The sequence below is a fragment of the Galeopterus variegatus genome, unplaced genomic scaffold, assembly GCF_000696425.1.
Source record: "Galeopterus variegatus unplaced genomic scaffold, G_variegatus-3.0.2 Scaffold967, whole genome shotgun sequence".
In the NCBI taxonomy this organism is placed as follows: domain Eukaryota; kingdom Metazoa; phylum Chordata; class Mammalia; order Dermoptera; family Cynocephalidae; genus Galeopterus; species Galeopterus variegatus.
This window is the reverse complement of record NW_007727078.1, coordinates 329,569-352,309: the sequence shown is the minus strand read 5'-3', so window position 1 is coordinate 352,309 and position 22,741 is coordinate 329,569. Positions and strand designations below refer to the sequence as shown.

The following is a 22,741-nucleotide window of genomic DNA, read 5'->3' as shown; positions in this document are numbered from 1 at the left end:
AAAAGAAAGAAGAAAAAGAAAAGCTAAGGCCACTTTGCACAGTAGTCTGCCAGTTACACCCCTAAAACTGCTTTCTAGCTTTAGAACTTTCCATAATTGTTCCTTTAACATTTAGAAATTTGTTATTATTATGATACAGTGCACATTCATTGGGATCTAACTTTCAATTTAACAACAAAATCAAACTCAGTGTTACAAGTGCATCAGTATTTATTTGAATAATCCCCCATTGGTAATGACTTAATATATCTTCACATTTTCTCCATTACAAATGATGTTACAATGAATGTTCTTCTATTGATATCCTGGTGCATTTGTAAGAAACTATTATGATAGATTTTTAGTGGAATTGCTATTCAATAGGTATTGATGTTGCATTTAAAAAATAGAAAGCAAATATGTCATTATAATTATTTTTAAATGCTTTCCTATCTCAAAAATGCTTAGAAAGTTACAGATGTTCCAGGCCTTGGATTTTATGTTATAATTTTTTTAAAAATATCACAATCAAGTTAAAGATTCACCTGCTGCTCCCAGACCACTTGCGCTGCTCTATTATAGACTCCAACTCATCTTAACTCTGTATAAAATTTTTGTGAATCAAACTGTATTGCATTTCTTCAATAGGCTTACCTGTCCATATAAAATATGCAGATGTTTCTGGTTCTCATAAAAATTGTTATAGGTCTTCAATAAAGAATTAAGTTGTTCCCTAAAAATATAAATCACATTCAGTTACAGTCTTAGGATTTTTAATAGTAAAAGGCAATAATAGTACTTTTAGTTTATAAACATTATGAGATAGAAATGTTCAATGGAGTCTTTAGTGCTCAGTCACTTTAACTTAATGTAGGTCACTGAAAACTGAAGCATTCTTAGAACATCAAAAAATGTTGAAGGTGCTAATTCATAAATAAATAACCAAAAACGGGAAAATGATTGAGTGGTGATGTGAGTATTCTGCACCAGGAGGCAGTCATGAAATAGAATCACATTTCTTTTTGTTATGCAACATTTAACCAACCTAAATTAAGCACCTAGTGTGTACCTGAAACTGTGCTTCTCATTGGGGATACAGCAGTAGGGGGATGGTTGTTGCAGCTGAGTTATCTCACTCGTAGTGGCAGGTGGACTCTGGCATGGGAATGCTGGTTCCTGCCACACCTCTATCCTTCTCGCTGTGTTGCCATGTCTTGAGATGCTTTTCATCTCTCACCTGGATTACTGCGACAACCTCCTAAAAGTCACCCTGTATTCTCAACAGCAGAAACTATTTTAATGCAAATCTGACCATCTCTTGCCTTTGCTCAAAACTCTCCAATGTCTTTCCATTGTTCAGAATAAAAACCAACATCCTTACAATGACCTAAAAGGCTGGTTGTGATCTGGTCTTCTGCTACCTCTTCCTTCTCATTTTCTACAACTCTTTCCTTCACTTAGTACACTCAGCCACCGGCCTCCTTGGTGTTCCTTGAACATCCCAGGTACACTCCCATCTCAGGGCCTGTGCTTGCTGATCCATCTGCCCAGGGTGACCTTCCCCCACACTATCACCTTGCTAGCCCACTCATTTTATTTAACTATTTAATCAAAAGTCACCTTCTCAAGGAGTCCTTCTTGACCCCCCAATCTAGCAGTTTTCCTTCTCCCAACAGTTAATATCCTGCTTTCCCCCTTGACCTCTTTTCTAAGTCACCATCTAACCATCTATATATTTTACTTATCTTATGTTCTGTCTCCTCCACTAGAATATAGCTCCATGAGGGTAGGGGTGTTTGTATGTTTTGTTCAGACTATGCTTTGCCTGAAAGAGCACTTGGCATGAATAGGAACTCCACAAATTTTGGTTGAATGTGATTATCAGAAAATTCTCATTCCTAAACAACAACAACAAAGGGGAAAAAGCTTTTTTATATAAGCAATTTATGGGGGTGGGGGGGAAACTCATGATATTAAAATTCCAAGTATTTCAATCACTAAAACCTCTTTGATCTTCACTATTTGTCTCCCTCTCATAAGAATATTGGCTCCATGAAGGCAGGAAGTTTAATCGATTTTATTCACTGCTGTTCCCAGTGCTCACAGCAGAAACTTGCTCATAGTAGGCTCTTATTTGATAAATACTTACTGAATATTGAATGGCAGAATTCATATACACTTATAATTTTCAATGTGCACATTTCCAAGGATCAATATCTTCACTACAATTACCATATAAAAAGATTCTACAGAAGTTCTCCATGCTATTGTTCCATTTCTTGACTGAGTTATTTTGAATTTTTATTGTTAATGAATATTTCTGTTCTAAGTATTATTGGGCACAATTCCCTTGAGGTCATTGCTGTGGGATATTTTTTTAAAGTTAAACTGCTGGTGAAGAGCATGAACACTCATTATTTAGTGCCAGAGCATCACATAGAACTTTTCAGGGTCATTTGGATGTAACTCCTGATAGGCTGAGCTGTGAGAGACGTTATGAAAGCAGATGAAGCTTTACATAATCTTATTCCCTCAGCTTCCATTTCTGATAAAAACACATTACACAGTATGGTACAAGCAGCCTTCAAAGTATTTACCTCAAAAACATGTACAGTTGGAAAATGTTTCTCTACCTGAACAGAGTCCAAGTCTTCGACTGAAATAAGTCTTCAAATGACTCAGGGAACGGGCAAACTGTGGTCCTGAGGCTGCCTTTTTTTTGTAAATAAGGTTTTATTGGAATATAGTCACACTCATTTGTTTGCTTATTGGCTATGGCACTTTCCTGTTATAACTGCAGAGCTGGGTAGTTGTGACAGCAACTATATGGCCCACAAAGCCTAAAATATTTATAATCTAGCCCTATGCAGAGAAAGTCTGCCAATCCACGATTGACTCTGTAACACAGGGTAAATGGATGCCATAGAAATCTTCCCCATTTTCCTCACCATGAGCAGGATCTCTCTGACTATTAATGGCATTTTGAAGGATTTTGGAGTGTGGAAGATGAGAGCTCAGTAAACTAAAGTACTGGGATAAAATTAAGTTAATAGTGCAATATAAACGAAGGAATTAGAAAATTCAGAAAGAATAGCTGTAGTGAAAGCATTCCAAGTATTTCTTTGTGTATGTTACCAGGGGAAATTTTGAAAATGATTCATATATGTACCTGTTGAAACCACATCTTATAAAACAATAGGTCTGATATAACATTGGGAATAAAATGCTAGCATATAACATTCCAATTTGTTGGCATTAGGGGCAAAGGAGCTGAAGAGTTATTGTCGAATTGATTGTCTGCATCTGCTGACTAATTCCCTTTAACAGAAGGCCTGTGCTAATGGTCATTCATTCATACATGACAGTTGCTGTGTGGGCACAGTCAAGAAGCCTCAGTGACAGGGTGGGTGAGAGCTTCGAGGAGTAGATTCCACCTATGATTTACTTTGGTGGGTAAGAATTAAACAAAAAGTGTGAAGAGCTTGCCAGGCAAAAGAAACACCATTAACAAGGACAGGTAGTTTATGGAGAAAATTCAGAGAGTTGGGATTCTAAGAATATAATATGTAAAACAGAAAATGTTGAGCAATGAGCCCTGTGAACCATTTTAAGTAACTTAGAATTCATTCTGCAGGCAATGGGCAGCTATTGAAGGTTTTAGGCCACAGAAAAATAGGATGATACTAAGAGCCACTACGTAGAGTGTAGAGGACAGATTTCAGCACAAGACAAGCTAGAGGCAGCAAGATGGGTGGGACCATTGCAATAGTGTTGGGGTAGAGGTACAGGAACGAGGCTGATGTCGCACGGAAAGATGATCAGGTGTCCCACATGCATGGAAGGATCAAAAGTCTAGAAAGGACTAAAATAACTACAGGGATCATATGGTTTAGGAGATTTAAATGCAATCACTAAAGTGTTATCTGGGCAGCCCCTAGTCAGGATGGGGGACACTGATCTAATACACATTGTGACCTGTCAATGGTAATTTTAACATTTTTTTTTAGAGCCCATTTAAATGGACCACCTCTAAAAAAAGAAACAAAAAAATCTTTGCACTTTTCCCCCACTCAAAGAGTTCTCCACCCAGCATAACCCAAACTGTTTAGCATAGATTGTTCAACGGCCCTAAAAAAGCTTTAAAATGGGTAATAAGAAATGGATTCTATATCCAGTCTTCTCATTTACAGACTTGTGAAGTCTATAAGCCACAGGAATGCCCAAAAAATAGACACAAGATTCAAGCATACTTTATGTGTGAAACCTAAGAAATTGATTTTCTAAGAAAAGACCTTGTTTTTCATACCTTTTTTGGTACACAAAATACCACATCACAGTATATAACAAGTGTGTTTTAAAACATTATCATACACTATATAATAGGGATGATGTTTTTACTAAACTGAAGGATGCCAAACTTCCATATAAACTGGAGTTCTAACTAAATGAACATGAGGAATTATAAGCTTCCCCAGGACAGAAGCTGGCCCCCTGCCTCTGGCAGTGCAGGGAGAGGATCCTGGTAGAGGCCTGGAAGAAGAGTAGCCACGGAGAGACTTAGTATGGGGGTGGCAGGTATGGAGGAGGGATGTTGAGGAGATCCCAGGGCTCCTGTTCCTTTAAGGCCCCAGCCTGATTTTAATGAGTAATAGTGGACATGGAATTAATTGTAAAATGCTTGGGTGTACTTTGTACTTTATGGCCTGAATTGCAGCTGCTCAGCAGATGGGAATTACCCACATTCTGACGTTTGCAATGAATAATGGACTTAGTAAGAAATGAGTTCCTCAATCTTATCAGACTATTAGCTGGCCAGAAGAAAAAATTTTTATTTGATTTCATAAAACCACAACACGCAAAGACATGGGACAGGATGGTGGGTATAAGTGAATTATGCCTCGCATCCATAGATAGAATGGATGTCAAATATTAGTTGTAAGGAAGTTTTTTTTTTTGTTTTAATAACAATTTACAGCATAATTAAGTGAACATCCAATTCCTTTTCTGGAAACCAAAGAACCCTGTCCCATTCTTTACAGTGATTTTTACAATTTGACCCACTAAGGGTAAAGCAGCAACATTGTTGTACACTGTAACCTAACACAAACTTCAGAGACTGCCATGTGACACAAACAAACTTCAGGAGAAAACACAACCCAATGTAGCTGCCAAAGGCATATTTGGCCATTGGCCATGGTTGGCCATGCTTCCTGAGTTTGTGTTACTTCTGCTTCTTGGAGACTTGCTGAAAAATGTTCATGGCTCAAGTCAGGCAGTCACTGAACTGCACTGAGACAATTGCATAAGAATAACATTGCACTGAGTGTGTGCCATGTTTAAGAGCAGGCATCTAAAACATGTGAGTCTCTTCAACAGATGAAAAACTGAGGCAGACTAAAAATGTTAACTTGTTCTCTTGCATGTTTAGTTTTTCTCCATTGATTTTGTTCATAGTGTTAAATTTTTGTAATGAGATTATTTAACAACTTTACATGTTAGGTTCAAAAAGCTGAATTTAAAACTTTATATATATATTTATAAAATAACTGAATTAAACCTGAAAAAGTAATGTAAATTGATTATTTGCTGGGAATTAAGGTTGTGATTTTTATTTTGTGTTTTGTAATTCTGTATGCTTTCCAAGCTCATATAATAAGTGTGTATTGAATTCATGATTTTAAAAATAATTTTACATACATAAAAACATAATATAAACTCTTATATGTTTTTTGAAAGGTGGAATCGGGAAATATGAGGACAATAGAAAAGAATAAGAAAAGCCTTATCATTAAGCCATTTGTCGAGACAAAGCATCATTGCATATTTCTAAAATACATCTTACTCCGCAAAAAGCAGCAGAATTCTCTCAATCCATTTTATCTTTCATTACTGACCACTTGAATCTGGGAATTAAAATTGCAAACTCAGCTCTTCTTCTATTACCTGCCATGGTCTACTTGCCTTTGGCCTCATCCCCTGACTCGGACCATGAAGAAAGGAGAATGCCTTTCAACCTTTGCATAGAGACTTTCCTCAGCTAGCAAAGTAGGTTATTCATATCTCCATTGCAAATGAAGGTATTGGGTTCCAAAATCTGAAAACTGAGAAGGTGGGGAGAGGAGGACTATCTTGATTGAAATAAAAATGTTACCCTAAATTATTAGGGAGCTCCAGATTTTGTTTAACTTTCCTAACTTCAAAGCCCTAGGGAGAGGCACAGGTGCTGAAGGGACTGCCCTTTTCAAAGAGGAAAAGTTTCCAACTTTTCTAGCAACTCTGCTAGAGTATCGTTAATTTCTGCTGGTGGTTGGGATGGTGGTACCTGTGGTTGGTTTCCTTTATATTTTCAAGCAATTCTAGTCTTAGACCTTAACTCCTTCTTCAGTGCTGACTACTGATAATAAAAAAGGGCCTGGGAGTTTCACACAATCTATTATCAACAAGGTAATATAACCACATTTGTCCCATGCCCAGCATATGACCACCTTCTGACTGCTGTTGGCCATTTTGTAACTTTTGTATTTTCTGGGACATTCATTTTTTCAAGATTACTCCTGTAAAAAATAACCATGGAGCCATGAATAGATAGAGCTGTCAGCTTCTCAACTTCCAAGACTCAGATAAAATCAAAAGAATTAAGGAATAATTAAATAATAAATAATACATAATTAAATAAAAATAATGTAAAATAATTAATAGAGATTAAGGAATAATTTCACAGTATTAAAAAGAAACTTGAAGTGATGGCTAGTTGGTAGAAACAAAACAAAGAAAACAGCCAAAATGTTTTAACTAAAAAATTCTCCCATTTGGGAGGGGCTTTAGTGACGCAGAACAGTGCCACTGGATGTTGATAAGACATGGAAAAGGGAAGGAAAAGGGAGAAGCCGAGAAGGACTGCATATATAAAGTTTAATACTAGTGCTTGTGAAGAAAGCAGAAGTGTGCTCTAGATCTGATATCCAATCATTTTTAAGAGGATCCCTTTATAAGGGTAAATATTAGTATTTGGTATTTTAACACTTTAGCATGTTTTCCAACCTTAAATGAGAATAGGCACTTAGCTACTCCCTTTCCCTTTATGTTTGACTTCTAAGGTTTAAGAAAAAAGATTTTAAAATGTACAACCTATTGTTCCAGTTGGCTGCAATGAGCTACTGTCACATCAGTCCTTGTTTTCTGTTTTCCCAAGCAACTGATTTCCTTGGGGCAGCTCACACAGTCAGTGGACAGGAAAGAAAGAGGGGGGCCTCTGCTCTATAATCTCCTTCTCTGGCCTGAAACACACAAAGCGTGGTCTTTGGTTCACTAACACTAACACTATTCATAACTCAGTACCAATTTTTATATTTTGATCCTAATTCATAATAGGGACCTGGAACTTTTGATAAACAAGTTTGTTTCTCGCTGTAGTTGAATTTTTGGAGAGAACAGATTAAGAAGATTTAGTGGCTAAGAAAATACTGTTTAAAAACCACAGAAAAATTGTGTGCCCCTCTATGTCTGGACAACATAAAACCCAGGGGTGCACATGCTTATTTTAGATAAGTGCTTCTCAAACTTGACTTAGCATCAGAATCACCTGAAGGGCTTGTTGAAACACAGATTGCTGAGCTGCATCCCCAAAGTTTCTTGTTGAGTAAGTCTGGGTGGGTCCTGAGAATTGTCATTTCTATCATGTTCCCAGGTAATTTTGATGCCACTAGTTCAGGGACCACACTTTGAGATCCACTCTTGCATCTTAGGCTGTTGAAAATCCAGATGATATTTGTCTTTTAAGAGAGGGGAAACCTTTTTACTGGAAGATTGCTGGTTGAAATATGTGGCCTGCACTAATTAGAACTAAAATAATTACATACAAGAGGTCTTCAAAAAGTTCATGACAAGATCTGTATTATCTTTTAATTCCATATTCCCCATGAACTTTTTATAGTACCCTAATATAATCAACCTAGAAATTTGTATTTACATTGGAGAGAAGCACTATGTAGATAATCACCTTACCCCTAGATATGAAACAGTATTTCAGAGTGACACATCAAGTCACGCTAATGTCTTGACTTAGTTCTTAGAAGTTGGTCTCTCCCCTACTCATTCATATTCATTGAACAAAAATCACTGAGGGACTACTATGTAACAGATAACGTAATAGATTCAGGGGGTACAACAATGTACAGAACCGTGAGGTCCCTGATGAGACTTATTTTCTTGTAGAGGACAACAAAAGAAAACAAAAGAGCAAATAAAGAAGTACTATAATTTTACATAGGGTAAGTTTTATGAGAATGATAACACAGGTTTATGTGATACAGTGCTTAGAAAGAGGACATCTTAGAGAGGATGGTCAGGAGGTCTGAAATATTAAACTAATACCTCAATTATGGGAAGCAGCCAGCCATAGGAAGAGTCAAGGAGAGAGTGTTCCAGGCAGGAGATGCAAGCATCATGTCCTGTAGGCAGGACCAAGCTTGGCATGTTTGAAGGAGAGAAAGAAGGAAAGAGTGGCTCAAGATAGGGTCATAAAGGTCTTTCAGGCCAGATTAAATTGAGCTTTAGAGACTATGGAGTTTATATTTTATTCTGAGTGCACAGGGAAACCTTTGGAGGGTTTAAGCACTATGATGTGATTTACATGGTAAAGAGGGATTCCGGCTTCTGAGGGAGAGTGAACTGCACGGGCAGGGAATGGAAGTAGGTAGCCCAATAAGGAGACTGTTGCAATTGTCCAGACAAGAGATAATGGCAGCTTCGAATACACGGTGAGAAGTGGTCAGATTTTGGAAGTGGAGTTGGTTGGACTTGCTGTGGGGCTGGGTACAGAGAGAAATGAGAGAATGGCGCAGTTAGGTTGGGACCTAGCTCATACTTGGGTCTTGCTTCTCATTCACCCATAGTGTAGTCTTTCATTTCATGTTTTTCTAATATAAGCCATATAGATTTTTAAAAAGCCAGATGAAAGTGAACACAGGTGTGCCACCCACACACACCAGTCATTACTGGAGCAGATGCAAGCTCGCTGTAAAATAACACCCTTTGTGAACGGCCAGGGACTTCTGTGCTTGTCGAGGATGACTACTGCCTTGAATTCCCAGTCTTATGCCCATGTTCCCTTGGGAGAGGGGAAATGATCTCTATCTACCTTATTTAATAAAGTCTTCCAATTATTTTGCTGATAGGCCTTTCAGTCTCCTAGACCTTTGGGATTGTTACTAGAGGGTCTGAAACACAACAGGTGGCCAGTGAGTCTCAGGGCCGTCAACATGAGCATGAGCCAGAGGCAGAGCTTTCCTGACACATGGGCTCTTAAATCCACTGGCTCCTGCTTTGCTCTTTGATGATGCTGCCTTGAGTTTCACCACTGATTCTCTTTGCATTTGACAAAACTTATTAAGCAAACTCTTTGTTTCTATTCTGGGCATCCTCCATCAATTCTCCATGCTCTATACAGAGTATATAGATTGTATCTAATCATATTATCTGCTTTGCTTAACATCCTTAAATGTCCTTCCATTGCTCCTGGGATAAAACCCCCAAATCCTTATCATGGCAGGTAAAGTCCCGCTTGGTCTCTCCCCTGCCTTCCTCTTTAGGCTTCTTTCAAGAGATGCTTTCCCTGCCTTCTGCACCTCAGCCACCTGGACATCTTTCACTTACTGGAACCCTGTGCTCCTGGGCCATAAGGATTTCAGGCAGACTTCCTGTGTCAGGAACATTCCAACCACTCCCATGAAGCTCATTAGCTTCCTCCTCATTCAGATGTTCTCATAAACATCCCTCACAGGGAGAAGCCTTCCTGGAACTCCTGTTAAAGCTAGGTCCTTATTCTTTCATAGAACTGGGTCCCTTTTCTTCAAGACACTTTCAGTTTGTTTTAGGCCTCTAGACCTGCTGTTCTCAAAGTGTGATCCCCAGACCAGCAGCATCTCCTCCACCTGGGAACTCAGACACACAAATCCTCATCCATCCCAGACTATGGAATCAGAACCTCGGAGGATGGGGCTTAGCAATCTTTATTTTAATTAGCCCTTCAGTTGATTCTGATGAAGACTCAAGTTTGAGTTCTGAAGTTTCAGATTGCAAGCTCCATGAAAGGAAAACCCCTGTCTGTTTTTACTCAAAATTATATACCCAGCTTCTCAAGTACAGCTTCTGCCTCATGGTTTGTTCTAAAAAATTACCTCTTTAGGGAATAAAATACAGAAAATTGAATTATGACCTATTTTTAGAGGGAAGAAAATCTTTCACCAGTGTAACTACCACATCTAGAAATTCAAGTAAATTCTCTAAGTGTAATATATTTCTGGAGTATTTCAATTTTGACCTCATCAGACTTTCCATGGAAACATTTTCAATGTATCTTGGACAGACAGATGATCTCATTGTTTTTAAATCAACTGAAGGGATAAAATAGGTAATTGTGGAGTTGATAAATTTTACTGGGAATAACAGACCATTGAGTCATATTGATATGCTTAATGACTGTTGACAATACATACTTATTGAAAAATATCAGATATAAGGAAAGCTTAATAAATGTCTTTTCACATATCTGGGGGTGATGTTATTGACATTTTTGTGACATAGTAATAGATGCGACATCCATTTTCTCATAATAAAAATTTGTTTTCACTGTGCCATCAAACATGAATAATGTAAAATTTAAAAAATAATCCTCACATAGAAAGTATTCTAATTTTTAAAGAAGATGGTACTAATATGTTTCAAACCCTTTGCCTGTGGCTTATTGTAAAATTCTGGCTCCTTATAAAAATACATCAGAAAGGGCACTCTTACCCGTATTAAGGACAGAAATCCAATGGCCTTCAGGGGTGTAATGACCTCTCTTTATAAACCTACCTGCAGGACTCGCTGCAGCACTCAGTGTTCGCTCCTATTCCTTTGATCAGGAGAAGACCCTGGACATGGAACCTGGGCAAACATTGCCCTCTGCTTGTACTGGCCAGGTAGGGTGCAGCCTCTATAACAGTGGTTCTTTGTGTTTAATTTGTGCTTAGAAGTGCAGGTGGCTGATTCCTTTGTTTCAGCAAAGGGTGCCGGCCAATATGCTTGGAAAAAGAAACTGTTTGGAATAATGCACTTTCTGCTAAAATTTATTACATCATGCTAATTAAACTTATTTACTAAGGACAGGAATGCCCACATGCCTTCTGGGCTGCTGCTGGAACAGTCGCAGTCTGCAAGGGTTTATAGTAAGTTTCTAGGTAGGAGAAAAAGTCTAACAGGTTCTGAGATTGAAATCTGATCTGCATCCTAAAACTGGATTTGAACTTCTTTTTATTTTTTGTTTGTTTTTAAATACAGGGTTGGCATTTACTCACCTCTAAAATGCCCTGATTTCAGCCCACAACTTGAAATGAAAGTACTTTAAAAGCAACCATAAGGAATATATATATATACATATATATATATACATTTTTTTTATTCAGCTCATTTAGAATATTTACAATGTGAAGTAGCAGAGCACTGAAGACTCCAGGCAACGAAAAAGCAACTGGAAGCTCAGTCATTTGAGCATGAAGCTAACCTATGCCAGTACCCTTTGATGAAGGAAGTTTCTAAACTCACAATTTTCATCCAGTAGTAAGACACAAATGTTTTGCTGCCTATTGTTCTATTAATATCAGGACCTCTTATTTTATTGAAAAAATATACTTCTCATAAAATTTGCTGAAACCAAAATTTCAATTATGCAGGTTCTATTTTACTATTAATTTCCATTCTTTTCATGTATTTCTGTGCAGAAAAATAAAAATACCTTAATAAATAGGCAATTTTTGTCATGTTTGACACAACAATGCCTAGTAAAGAGAAAGAATGGAAAAACTGCTTATTAAGTGAATGAATGAGTGGGTGTTTGCCAGATTTGTGCTTCATTGGATATCATAGTCGGTCAGTGGTATTGTTATAATTTCTTGTGACAGTTTTGCAGAGATTTCTCTAAGGTTTCTGGAATTTTTTTTATATCAGGTCAGAAGTTCTCAGAACTTTAATCCTTTCTTCCTCTGAGCAGTGGTCCTCAGAATTCCGTGTGCATCAGAATCACCTGACTAGTTCTGGGGTAGAACTTGGGATCTGCATTGTGAACAAGCATCTGATTCAGAAGCAGGTGGTCCATGGACTATATATTTTGAGAAATGCTATCTTCGAATCTGGTGTTTGTGTAATTATGCTGCTACAATATTTTACTTCACTATTCTGAGCTCCAGTTAATACATGGATACTGAGGCCTCAGAGGGACTCTGGATTATAGAAAAGAAACTAAAAATCCTCCATTCTGTCAATTCAAAATATAACACAAAACAAGCATCAATGGAATCTCAGAAACTTCTTTAGAAATATCTTCTAAAAAATATTTGTTTTCATTGTGAGATATTTTCCTGCAGACAAACAATAAAATTGGAATACATATAGGGTCTCCAAATTTGTTAGTTTTCTTTCTCTTATATTGCTGACTACTAGAAACAATTTATGAAAATACTTTTGGAGGTTAAAAAATATTACAGAGTTCTGGCTTTAAGGATATTTTGTAGGAAGGATTAATACATTCTGGCTTAGGGCTATCGCAGTGCTTTCAAACTAATTATTCATGCACTGCTTTCCTGATTTAGATCAACTCAAAGAATCAACTGTTGTCAATATTTTTCTAATTTGTCCTGAGAAAATATTTGTGAAATCAAAGATTGTATGTGTTAGTTATATTTTCCTAATACTTTCCGTAAGTGTTCAAACGAAAAAATGATCATCTATGTTTTATCTAAAATCATCTCATGAATCAAAGTCATCTAGATATACCCCACCTTGGGAAACAGTATGCAAAAGATGCTTAGATCTTACCCTCAAAGGGTTTACAGTCGACCCTGGAAAACCAAGCATCCATGCAGGAAACAATAAAGACAGGCCAGGAAGCCCTAAGCTGTTATTTTTTTAGAAAGCTAATTTGTAGCAATAATATTACATTTATTTGTACACTTTGATCTAGTAATTCTACTTCTGTGAACTAGCCCTGTGTATTCAAAAATTTGGAGCCATCTTGAAGACTGAAATTAGGGGAATGATTTTATTATGGCGCTTCTATATCATTGCATGCTACAATGTCATTAAAATCATTTTTAGAAGATTTTTTAGTGGTGTGGGGAAATATCTGTAATATAATGCCAAGTGTGTAAAACAAGATACAGTGTGATTTCAGCTTTGTAAAATGGAATCCTTGCAAGGTGGGGAATATGCCAAAATTAAACTGTATTTTTTTTCTGAGTTGTGAGTATGGATACTTGTTATTCTTTTAATGTATGTGTTTCTAAATTTTCTAATTATAATTTTATAATTATATGAATATATATAATGTAAACATGTAAGATATAACCTATAAAATAATTACACTTTTATAACTAGAAAAGAAATATTTTTAAAGAACAAATACACAAGTAATTAATGAGGGCTAATTAAAATCTTACCGAGGCTCAGGAGGATTTCATGGGAAAAGGGAGGTACTAAGATTGGGAAACTAAAATATTACAAAGGAAACAACTAGGTGACTTGGTGACACCAGTGAATGGAGTAGATGTCTGTTTCAGTGAAAATCAGTACATAAGTTCATTCTGTATTACAGAGATGAACAAAAGAGGGCAATATGGTGATCCAGGATAAGAAGGTACCACTGCTTGGTCATGGCCACAAATGAGATTGGTATAAATCTGTTTAGAACAGAATCAGTAGCTCTATAAATGTGAAAGATGAAGCTGTTCTGGAGAAACCAAGGATTCAAGGAACATGAGGAACCTAGAGAATAAATAGAAACACACGTATACAAATGACCTGGATTAGCAAGAGAAGGAAGTGCCCTAAGAGCAGATAAGAGTCAGGATGGATACCTGGTCTTCCCCAGCACATTTCTCTTGAAGTTTTGTCAGGGGAGAGAGGTCATCGTTCATGGACCATGGCCTATAGGTTGCTACTGAGGACAACTGGTGCTTGTTTAGAGTGTCTTCTAATCTTTTTGTAAGGGAAGGTCTAAAGAACTGAGCAAGGAAAGCCCTCACTTCTGCAGGAATCTGGAGGTAAAGAGCTGCTGTGCACAGCTGAGGTACACCTAGGTTGTAACCCCAGACTGAGAGGGGGGTCCTCGGAGTGGTCTAGCAGTGCACTGGCAGGGCGAGATGGAATCATGACTTCGTGAGCTGAACTGAGTTAAGCAGCATCGAGTAACAGGGAAGTACATGCACAGCTTGGTACATTCTTCCCTAATGCTGTGGATTGTCTCTCCTCTGAACTTTCCTCCTAGTGTGGTAAATTTGTTTTCCTGGTAGTTTAAACTTAAACTGCACAGAAGGCATATAGACAAGAAGAGCACTGGTGTAGACACTTCTCTTTGGAGATGCTTCTCTTCCTTCTGTAGTCCTCTTGGGAGGAGGCAAATGTGGTAAGGGGACGATCTCTCACCCTTCTCCAGCACTTTCTGTCCCTCTCCTTTTGTTCCGCATGGATGTTTTCTTCACTGGCCTTCATCGTCAGTTACCTGTGCTTATTTATTTATTTATTTCTCAGTCTTGTGTTTCATCTTCCCATCTCCTCAACTTTCCTCTTCTCTTTGTATCTCCATCAATGCTTCCGTTACCTTGATATTCCAAAGTGGTGTCTTCTCTATATATTTTACCCACTACATAACTGTTTTTCCTCTCTGCTCAGTCTCTACATTCACTCTGCTCACTTTTCACCCAACATACCTCTGCCTTGCCTTCTTTCCTACATTTCCTACTTCGCTTCACTCTTACCTAACCTTACACCTCGAATCTTCTCACTTGTGCTTATTACTTTGGAGATCTCATTCAATCTCAAGTGTAAAATGTCCGGGATTGAAATCCCAATCTTCTATCCCAAACCTGCTCCTCCTATAGTCTTCATAATATCAGAACATGTTAACTCCATTCTTCTACCGCCAAATCCTTTGGATTATCCCTGAGTATTTCTTTCTCATCCAATGTCTAACCCTTCGGGAAATCCTATGGTCTCTTCCTTCAAAATGTATCCAGAATCGGACCATTTTTCCCCCACCTCCACATTTGTTCAGGCCACCATCACCTCTACTCTGGACTATCAGCTTTTTCATAGTTTCTCTATTTCTAGTGTTGTCCCCTCTTCAATCTGTTCTTAACACAGCAGCCAGATTGATGTTGTCACTCGTGTGCTCAATACCCCTCCATGGCTTCTCATTTTATTTAGTGGGAAAGACTAAGTCTCATAATGGCCTATGAAACCCGCATGTTCTGGCTCCATTTTGTCTCTGCTCTCACCTTCTCCTACTGTCTTTCTCCTTCAGTTTTCCTACACTGGCCTCCTTCACCCTTAAAGATATGCACCTGCCTTGGGGATATGGACTTGCTGTCCCCTTTGCCTGGAATGCCCCCAGCCAGGTGCTTGCATGGCCTCCTTTCTCACCTCCTTCAGGTTTTTCCTCTGATGCTACCTCCTCACTGAGGACTTCCCTGACCGTCTAACTTGAAATTAAAACCCTTCCCACTCTCTACCCCCAGCACTCTTTATCCTTTTCTCCTTTATTTTTGTTCTTCGTACCTTTCAGCATTTATCTTAAATATTGACTGTATCTCCTCTTTAGGATGTAACCCCCTGAGAGTAAGGTTTTGTTTGATTCACTGCTGAGCACTCAGGGTCCACAGGAGTACCTGTCCATGGTGAGCAGTCAGTAAGTATTTGAGGAATGAATAAATGCATCATCTATTTTCTGCTTCATGTCTCCTTTTCACCCTTATATTTCATTCTCATCCTCTAGCTGTGGCTTCAATTCCATTTTTGACCATATTTGTTCCCTCTGCTTTCCTACTGCTCAACCCTACATCATTTACATACATGTTCTTCTCTCATTTATTTGGCTTTATTTCTTTCGCCACCCTCTGTAAGACTTGGGCTAGGTTCCAGCACCAACTGGAATTTTACTATTTCATCTTTCCCCTCCTTAGTCTCTGCTCTAGCTCGGCCAGGTTCAGTTCTTATCTTTACTCTTACAGGTTTTACACCCCTACTCTATTATTCCCAAAGCAACATAAGATGCTATTTTCTGTGTATAAGAAAAGAGTTGTGGATGTTGGCCATATACTGCATAACCTAATGTCAAGAGTGAACCAGGTAAAACAGAGTGTGTCATGAGGAGCAGGGGAGGGAGAGGCAAGGACAGGACACACTGTTTTTGGCCCTTGGCTAATTCTTTCAGTGTTTCATTTATAAGAAGCCTTAGATCCTTCACTAATTGCTGCTCTTCAGAACTGTCCCAGCTATTAAAACAGAAATGTAGCTTTTAAGTGAAATTAAACCACTCTTAACAAAATATGGGCGATTGTTCCACGAGAGGGTATGGTTCAGCAGTCTTTAGGAACATACTTTTTCAACTTATCCAGTGTTTCAACTGGCAATTCCTATGATTGAGGCTGTTGATCACATATCATACTTAGAAAACTTTGAATGGTACATTCCACAAGTGACTAGTGAGTACGATAACATATAACATAGGTGTGTGGTTACCTGGTTATGAACGTCCTTTCATTGAGGAAGATCCAAGAAGGGTACTGGTGAGCTGTCATAGTCATCTTTCTCCCCTTTCTGAGATGGTCTGAAGATACCCTAACATTAGAATAACATTAATGATTTGTTTCTGGGATGCATTCTCACATTAGTTTCTGATTTAAATTGAATATTTTGTTGTGTCTCTAGTGTAAAAGAATATTTGGGGGAGTTTCTAAGTGGTATTTCATGTGTGAGCAAAACAGAACAATGTACTATGTAAATTGAAGAACTACAGAAACAGTGGCTCCAGGCAAGGAAGGATTGGGCAAGTCTGTTTTTGATGTATTTCTGAAAAGAGAAATATAATTCTGTAAATATGTATGATTCTGAGCAAGGGATCATATTTCCTCTGTTGCACAACTCAGCCTAAACTGGCTGAACCCTTGCCCCAGTCAGGTGAGCACGACTTCAAGTTTCCAGGCAGCTAAAATCAAGCTGTGACTCGAAGGGCTGATTAAATATGATGGAATATCCTTCAAGTCTCCTTCAGGCTGTAGAAACTGCAGCCAGACTGAATAATCTCCTCTTTTATAAGTTCATAGAAATGGCATTAGAGTATGACCAGAGATTTTAAGTATAATATTTTCTGGTCATTCCATTTTGTAGAAGTTCAATATTTAATGATTATTGCTCCAAGCCTATAGAATCATAGGGAATATAGCCAGAATAAAAAGGTTGACTGGAGAGAAAAATTCAGTTTTCTAAAATTTAAAGAAAAAAAAAATTAGGTGTGGGGAGATTTCCTCTTTTTCCTTCTTTCAATTGAAGTTATTTTGGTTAGATAAGATGAATAAAAGACATTTTATGTCCTACTTCACCAGAATACTAGAGGGAAAAAAAAAAAAGGAAAAAAATATTTGGCTTTTCTCATGAAATCTCTGATGCAACTTTTTCCTTATAGCACTTTGTTATCTCACCAGTCATCTTGTAGTAGTCTCTAAACTGAACACTTAACTGGAGTCTCCCTTTTGGCTTTTATCATTCTGACCATCACATCACCTTCCTGGTCACAAACCTTCCTGGGATCTTATTCTTAGAAAATCTTCATACAGTGTAAGTCCCTTAACTGGACATTCAGACTTTCAGCAATACCAACCAAACTCAAAACTGAAGCTTTTCTTCAACACCAAGCCTTGCACTCTAATGGAATTTCACATAACTGAGACTCTTCACCATTCCCCTCCCACCGGAGCGCCCTCAATGCAGCAGCTCCACATCTCTGCTTTCTTCTAGTCTCAATCAGGTGGGACCCTTGTGAGTCTCCCCATAGCCTTTTTAAATCTACATTGCTGTGATTCCACTTTTTCTTTCCACCTTGTATTGTCATTATTGATTTATGCCTTATTTCCTTTTGTACTGCTATCCCCTTACTCAAAGAATGGTGCTCCTCTAGTTGGGAACATTATCCTTTTTGATACCACATCATTGGCAAGATTCTGTCTCATGGAGGACACATGCAGACTCAGGCCAGAAGAGACAGAAGCTTAGCCAATCAGGCAAAGTAATTCTATAGATGAGAAGCCCTGTGGGCATTTTAGCCTGCCCTGGAATGGAGACACAGCATGCTCCATGAGCCCAACTAATCCCAGTTACTCATTCACAGGATTTAGTCTGGGCTGTCTGGTTACACAGCACTTGCTCTAGCTTCAAAAACCTGAGTTCCCCCCTAGATGTTGTCATTCTAATAACCCACACAAGGATTATTCAGGCTCCCTAGTGAGATCCCTTAGTGATGACCATGGGGTCCAAGCACAACCTTCTCCCTCCTGGATCTAGATTATTCACCGTCTACTCCTTCAATTCACCTCTCCCTGCATCTCTCCTCCCACATTCCAATGGCCTATACCTTGCAAAACAATTCATTTTCTCTTCTCATCTTCTCTGCCTTAAGAGCATTTCACAAGATCGATCTCCTCCCACCCCCCTTTGAAACACTTTTTTCCTGAGGCTTTTGAAAAAACAATAACAATCTTGCTCTATTTTCTTGGTATCTCACAGGCTTCCAAATTTTAGTATCCTCTTCTGATTCCTCCTCTATATGATAACTAAATGCTGGCTTGGTTAAGTAGTTCATTCGTGACCATCCTTTCTCCTCCATCTATACTTTGTTCCAGGCAATCTAAGCCATCTCTAGCTCAGGCTCTGCTGAGCTCCAGACTCATGTCACCACCTACTTAATCTCTACTTAGACGTCTACCAGGCATTTCAACATGGCTGAAACAGAACCACTGACTTTCTCTCATGCTCCAGAATTTCCTTCTCCACAATTCTTTCCCATCTACCCAATTAGGCACCAAAACTAAGACTTAGTCCTGTTTTTTCCTCTTTCATCATAAGCAGATTCCAGTCCAAAAGTAAGCCCTATTGACTATACCTCCAGTATGTAATCTGAATTTAAAAGCTTCGATTTCTACTGCGGCCACCCAAACCAAGCCACGCCACCATCATCTCTCTCCTTGATTCTCCTTCATTACTGCATCAGCCTCCTACCTGGTTGCCCTGTGCTATAAAGGTTTGTGTATCGCCCGCCCCCACCCCTCACTGCCCCAAATTCATATGTTGAAACCTAATCTCTATGCAATAGAATTAAGAAGTGGGAACTTCAGGAGATAATTAGGTCATGAAGGAGGATCCATCATGAATGGGACTAAGACCCTTATGAAAGAGACCCTTGCCTCTTCCACCACATGAGGACACAGCTAGAAAGCACCACCTATGAACCAGACAGAAGGCCTCACCAGACACTGAGGATATTTCAAACAGAAGAACCACTGATGGAAGCTTCTTATGATCACAAAATGAATATTTGAAGTGATGGGCTGAAGAATCACTATTCCCTCTCTATCTGTATTCATGAAAAAGCCCAAAAATATCATTAAAGAAAGCAAACAATGGCTATGTAATTATGTGGTTAAACATATGATCTATGATGAAGTAAGTCATAGCTACCTTCAGATTTCAGAAGATGTGATGAAAGGATTTCAAAGGCCCTTACATATTTTCTGACATTTGGAAGACAGTTGAATATAATTTAATGGAAGAAAATGAAAACAGGATAAAGTTTTTGTTCATAAGCAGTATATGACAATTGAATAGGAAATAATCTTGGCTATGTCTGATCTAAAAATTGGCTGAGTAAAATACTCAAGCAGTTTAAATACATGAAAAATAAAAATACAATTTGGCAAAAGTCTCATTTTTATTATTAGTTGCCAAAGTGAGGCATAGGTCTATGAATTCAAATAGTTTCCCCTCCCCACTTCTCTATTTCCATTCACCATGATTCATAGCAAATTAAAACCTAGTAGGGCCCTTGTGAAAATCTCCTAAATTATAAAGACGTGGTAGATTTAAGGGTCTGAACTCATTTTTTCAAAAGCTTGGGAGGAGGATAACAGAGAGGTCATGAATAGCAGAGATGGAGAGGATTTATGAAGAAAGAAAAAATAACAGGTCTTGAAACCTCGAGGTCTTACTTTGGGTGTTCACATAATTTTGGTAGAACATAATAAACTATAACTTGAGAAGAAGATGGTCATAACAAATATATGTACTTTCCTCGGAAGGAGTCCTGCAGTCACTACTAGGCCCTAGGGCCCCAGCTTATTGACTTAGATTGTGTATGAAATAAGATCATATATTTAATGTTTGGTTATTTACCTTTGCATTTTGTCCAGATAGAGTGGAGCTCGAGAGACAGGGAATTAGATAGGTCAGCAATTAAGTCCTGGAGAAATAAATAGCATGGCAGATCTAAGCTGAACAGGGACAGAAGACCCTAGGAAGTTGGAATTATTCTGAGCAGGTGGACGGGATCTGCAGCCTGAGGAGGCAGCATCAGACAGCACCAGGAGGGGCAACGCTGGGACCTGAGGCCATCTGAAGTGTCTGTGGTTCGCCTTCCCCTGCTCTATGTTCTTGCCTAGATGTGGGCTTGCCTGGACTTGCCAGAGGACGAGGTGGGGGTTGGGGGGTGAATTCAAGCCCAAATGAACTCAAATGGGCCAGTCGTTTACAGCACCTTCCTGTACCCAAGCACGTAATAGTTAAATGGTTACTTGCTCAAAAGTGGAAAGTTTGGTTCACTCCTTTGTATATTCAACAAATATTTCATGAGTTCCTTTTCTGTACCTGCTACTGTGCTAGGCACAGGAAATACAACCTATATCTGTATCTACAGCCCCTTATTCCTGAGGCCACTGGGTGCATGAAGTGTTAGAAAGATCATGATTTTACAATGAACTTTAAAAAGGGTGCTAACTTCCCTATATTCCCCAAAGAGAATTTCTCTTGCTCCTGAATTTGCACTGCAAATTATATGCTGCTTTCTAATTACTTACTGCTTTCTTTCTCTAACGATATTTTATTTTACTTAATTGTCTACTAGATCCTTTAGAGCAGGATTATTGCTATTTCATTTTTGTATCGTCTAGAGTGAGTGAATATATGTAGGTATACAGCTGAAACATACATAAAATACTTAATAATTCAATACACAGGGAAGTATATTAAAATATTAACAGTAAAGTTGAGAACTATGGGATTATAAGTGATTATTTTCTTTTTAATTTCATAGGTACTTTTTAAATAGTGTACAAGGAACATATCTTACATCACACACAAACACAATCACAAGATAAAAGTAAAAAAAAAAAGAACAGAAAAAGTCACATTGCAATAGCAGGTGTGTATTTCAGTTATGAGGTAAGATTATATTAAGTACTGTACACATGGAATTCTTTAAAAATATATATCATTTCAGCCTGAAGAAGCAGTGGAAAGTTACAATATGTATTCAGCTCCAAAATAAAGCTGTGTTTCAAAGCTCTGACCTGGAACCTTGGAGAAAAGAAGAGCAGAGCCATATGCAATTACATCACTTCAAGGAAATGAGACAAAGCACCTATAATTCCATTCATTACCCAGTTCCTAAAAGATAGAAGAGTTAATTGAAGTATGGGTTCTAGGAAACATTTGGCTCCATATTTTCTCTAAAGAACTTGGCACATTTGTAGAGATGCTAAAAATCAAGAGCTGGAGTGTAAAATCTATCACTTTACTAAGTGATGTTGGTTGTAACAATTCTTATAATAATTAATAGAACAATAATTATAACAATTCTTGAATGTAAGATTGGACTAAACAGGAAACAGGCCAAACAAAAGACTTCTATATGAGCATGTCATTGCCATCAGATCAAGTGGAATCTAATTTGAAATGCCAAACCTTTAATATTCTATTGCATATGTACATGGCACGAATGATATGCCCTTTGTTCTGCTCAGAGTGCCCTCCAGGAGGTGACTAAAGCAGAAGCAGCAAGAGAAACAAACCAGTACTAAGCCACACAAGGACTCAAGGCATCTTGCCACCACTTGGTATGGGAGGGAGCTGCTCAGTCTGCCAAAGGCATCTTCTAGAGTTGCTGCTAGGGTGAAGTTTAATGATTCCCTGCTTCATCTGACTTTCCAAGAGGAAATTCTAAGGTTGACTTCACAGAGATCATGACTCATTTTTCCTGTTCATGTGTTGGCTGCAAAAGAATCAGTACGCTCCTCTCGAGCTCCATTTACTAGGCTCTAGGCAATGATGAAGTTTTCCTTCAAACATCTAACCTACTAAGATAACTCCCTCATCACTTAAAGAGGGGACTCTGCCTTGCTCAACTACTGAAAGCAATAGTATTAGTAAGTTTGGTATTTGAGATTATGTTATGAAGGTGATGAAACCCTATAATTGATAGTTTTGAAAGATACAATTTTTTTCCAGCAGAATAGCTCTCTAACTTTACTGCAAAGGGAGAATATTCAGAAGTTCTTTTTCAGAGGCTGTATTTTCAACTGGCCTATACTGTACTGAATATTTTTTAAAATCTAAACTTTTATATAAAACCCATGTATCTAGCAACTTTGAATTCCACATCTACTTGTACATTGGAAGTAAATGAAATGTTAACACTAGGTTTCTATTTCAATTAAAAGTATAGGATACTTCTTATTTAAGGAAATTAAAGCAAGCATTAGGCACAGAGCTTTAAATTACATGTTAGAAAGACATGTAATATACATGTTATACTATTTTGAATATAATTGGAAAGTTAATTTGTTCTTTTTTTTTTTTTTTTTTTTTTTTTTTTTTTTTTTTTTTCCGTTTCCGGCACCCGATC

The 22,741-nt window shown here is 38.1% G+C and overlaps 1 protein-coding gene across 3 annotated transcripts in view; it reads right to left on the bottom strand.

Annotated features, from left to right (window-relative positions):
• The window catches only part of RASSF6 (Ras association (RalGDS/AF-6) domain family member 6), a 46,950-nt gene that overhangs the window by 21,389 nt on the left and 2,820 nt on the right, over positions 1-22,741 (bottom strand). Inside the window, exons 2-3 of one of the 3 annotated variants that reach the window (XM_008573817.1) lie at positions 16,534-16,632; positions 634-712 (exon numbers count right to left, since the gene is read on the bottom strand). In XM_008573817.1, coding sequence (XP_008572039.1) covers positions 634-712; positions 16,534-16,598 — 144 coding nt within the window. In that variant the 5' untranslated portion in view covers positions 16,599-16,632. Of the gene's footprint in view, positions 1-633; positions 713-5,096; positions 5,102-16,533; positions 16,633-22,741 lie in introns of those variants that run through there. The other 2 variants (XM_008573818.1, XM_008573819.1) reach the window with 2 other exon arrangements.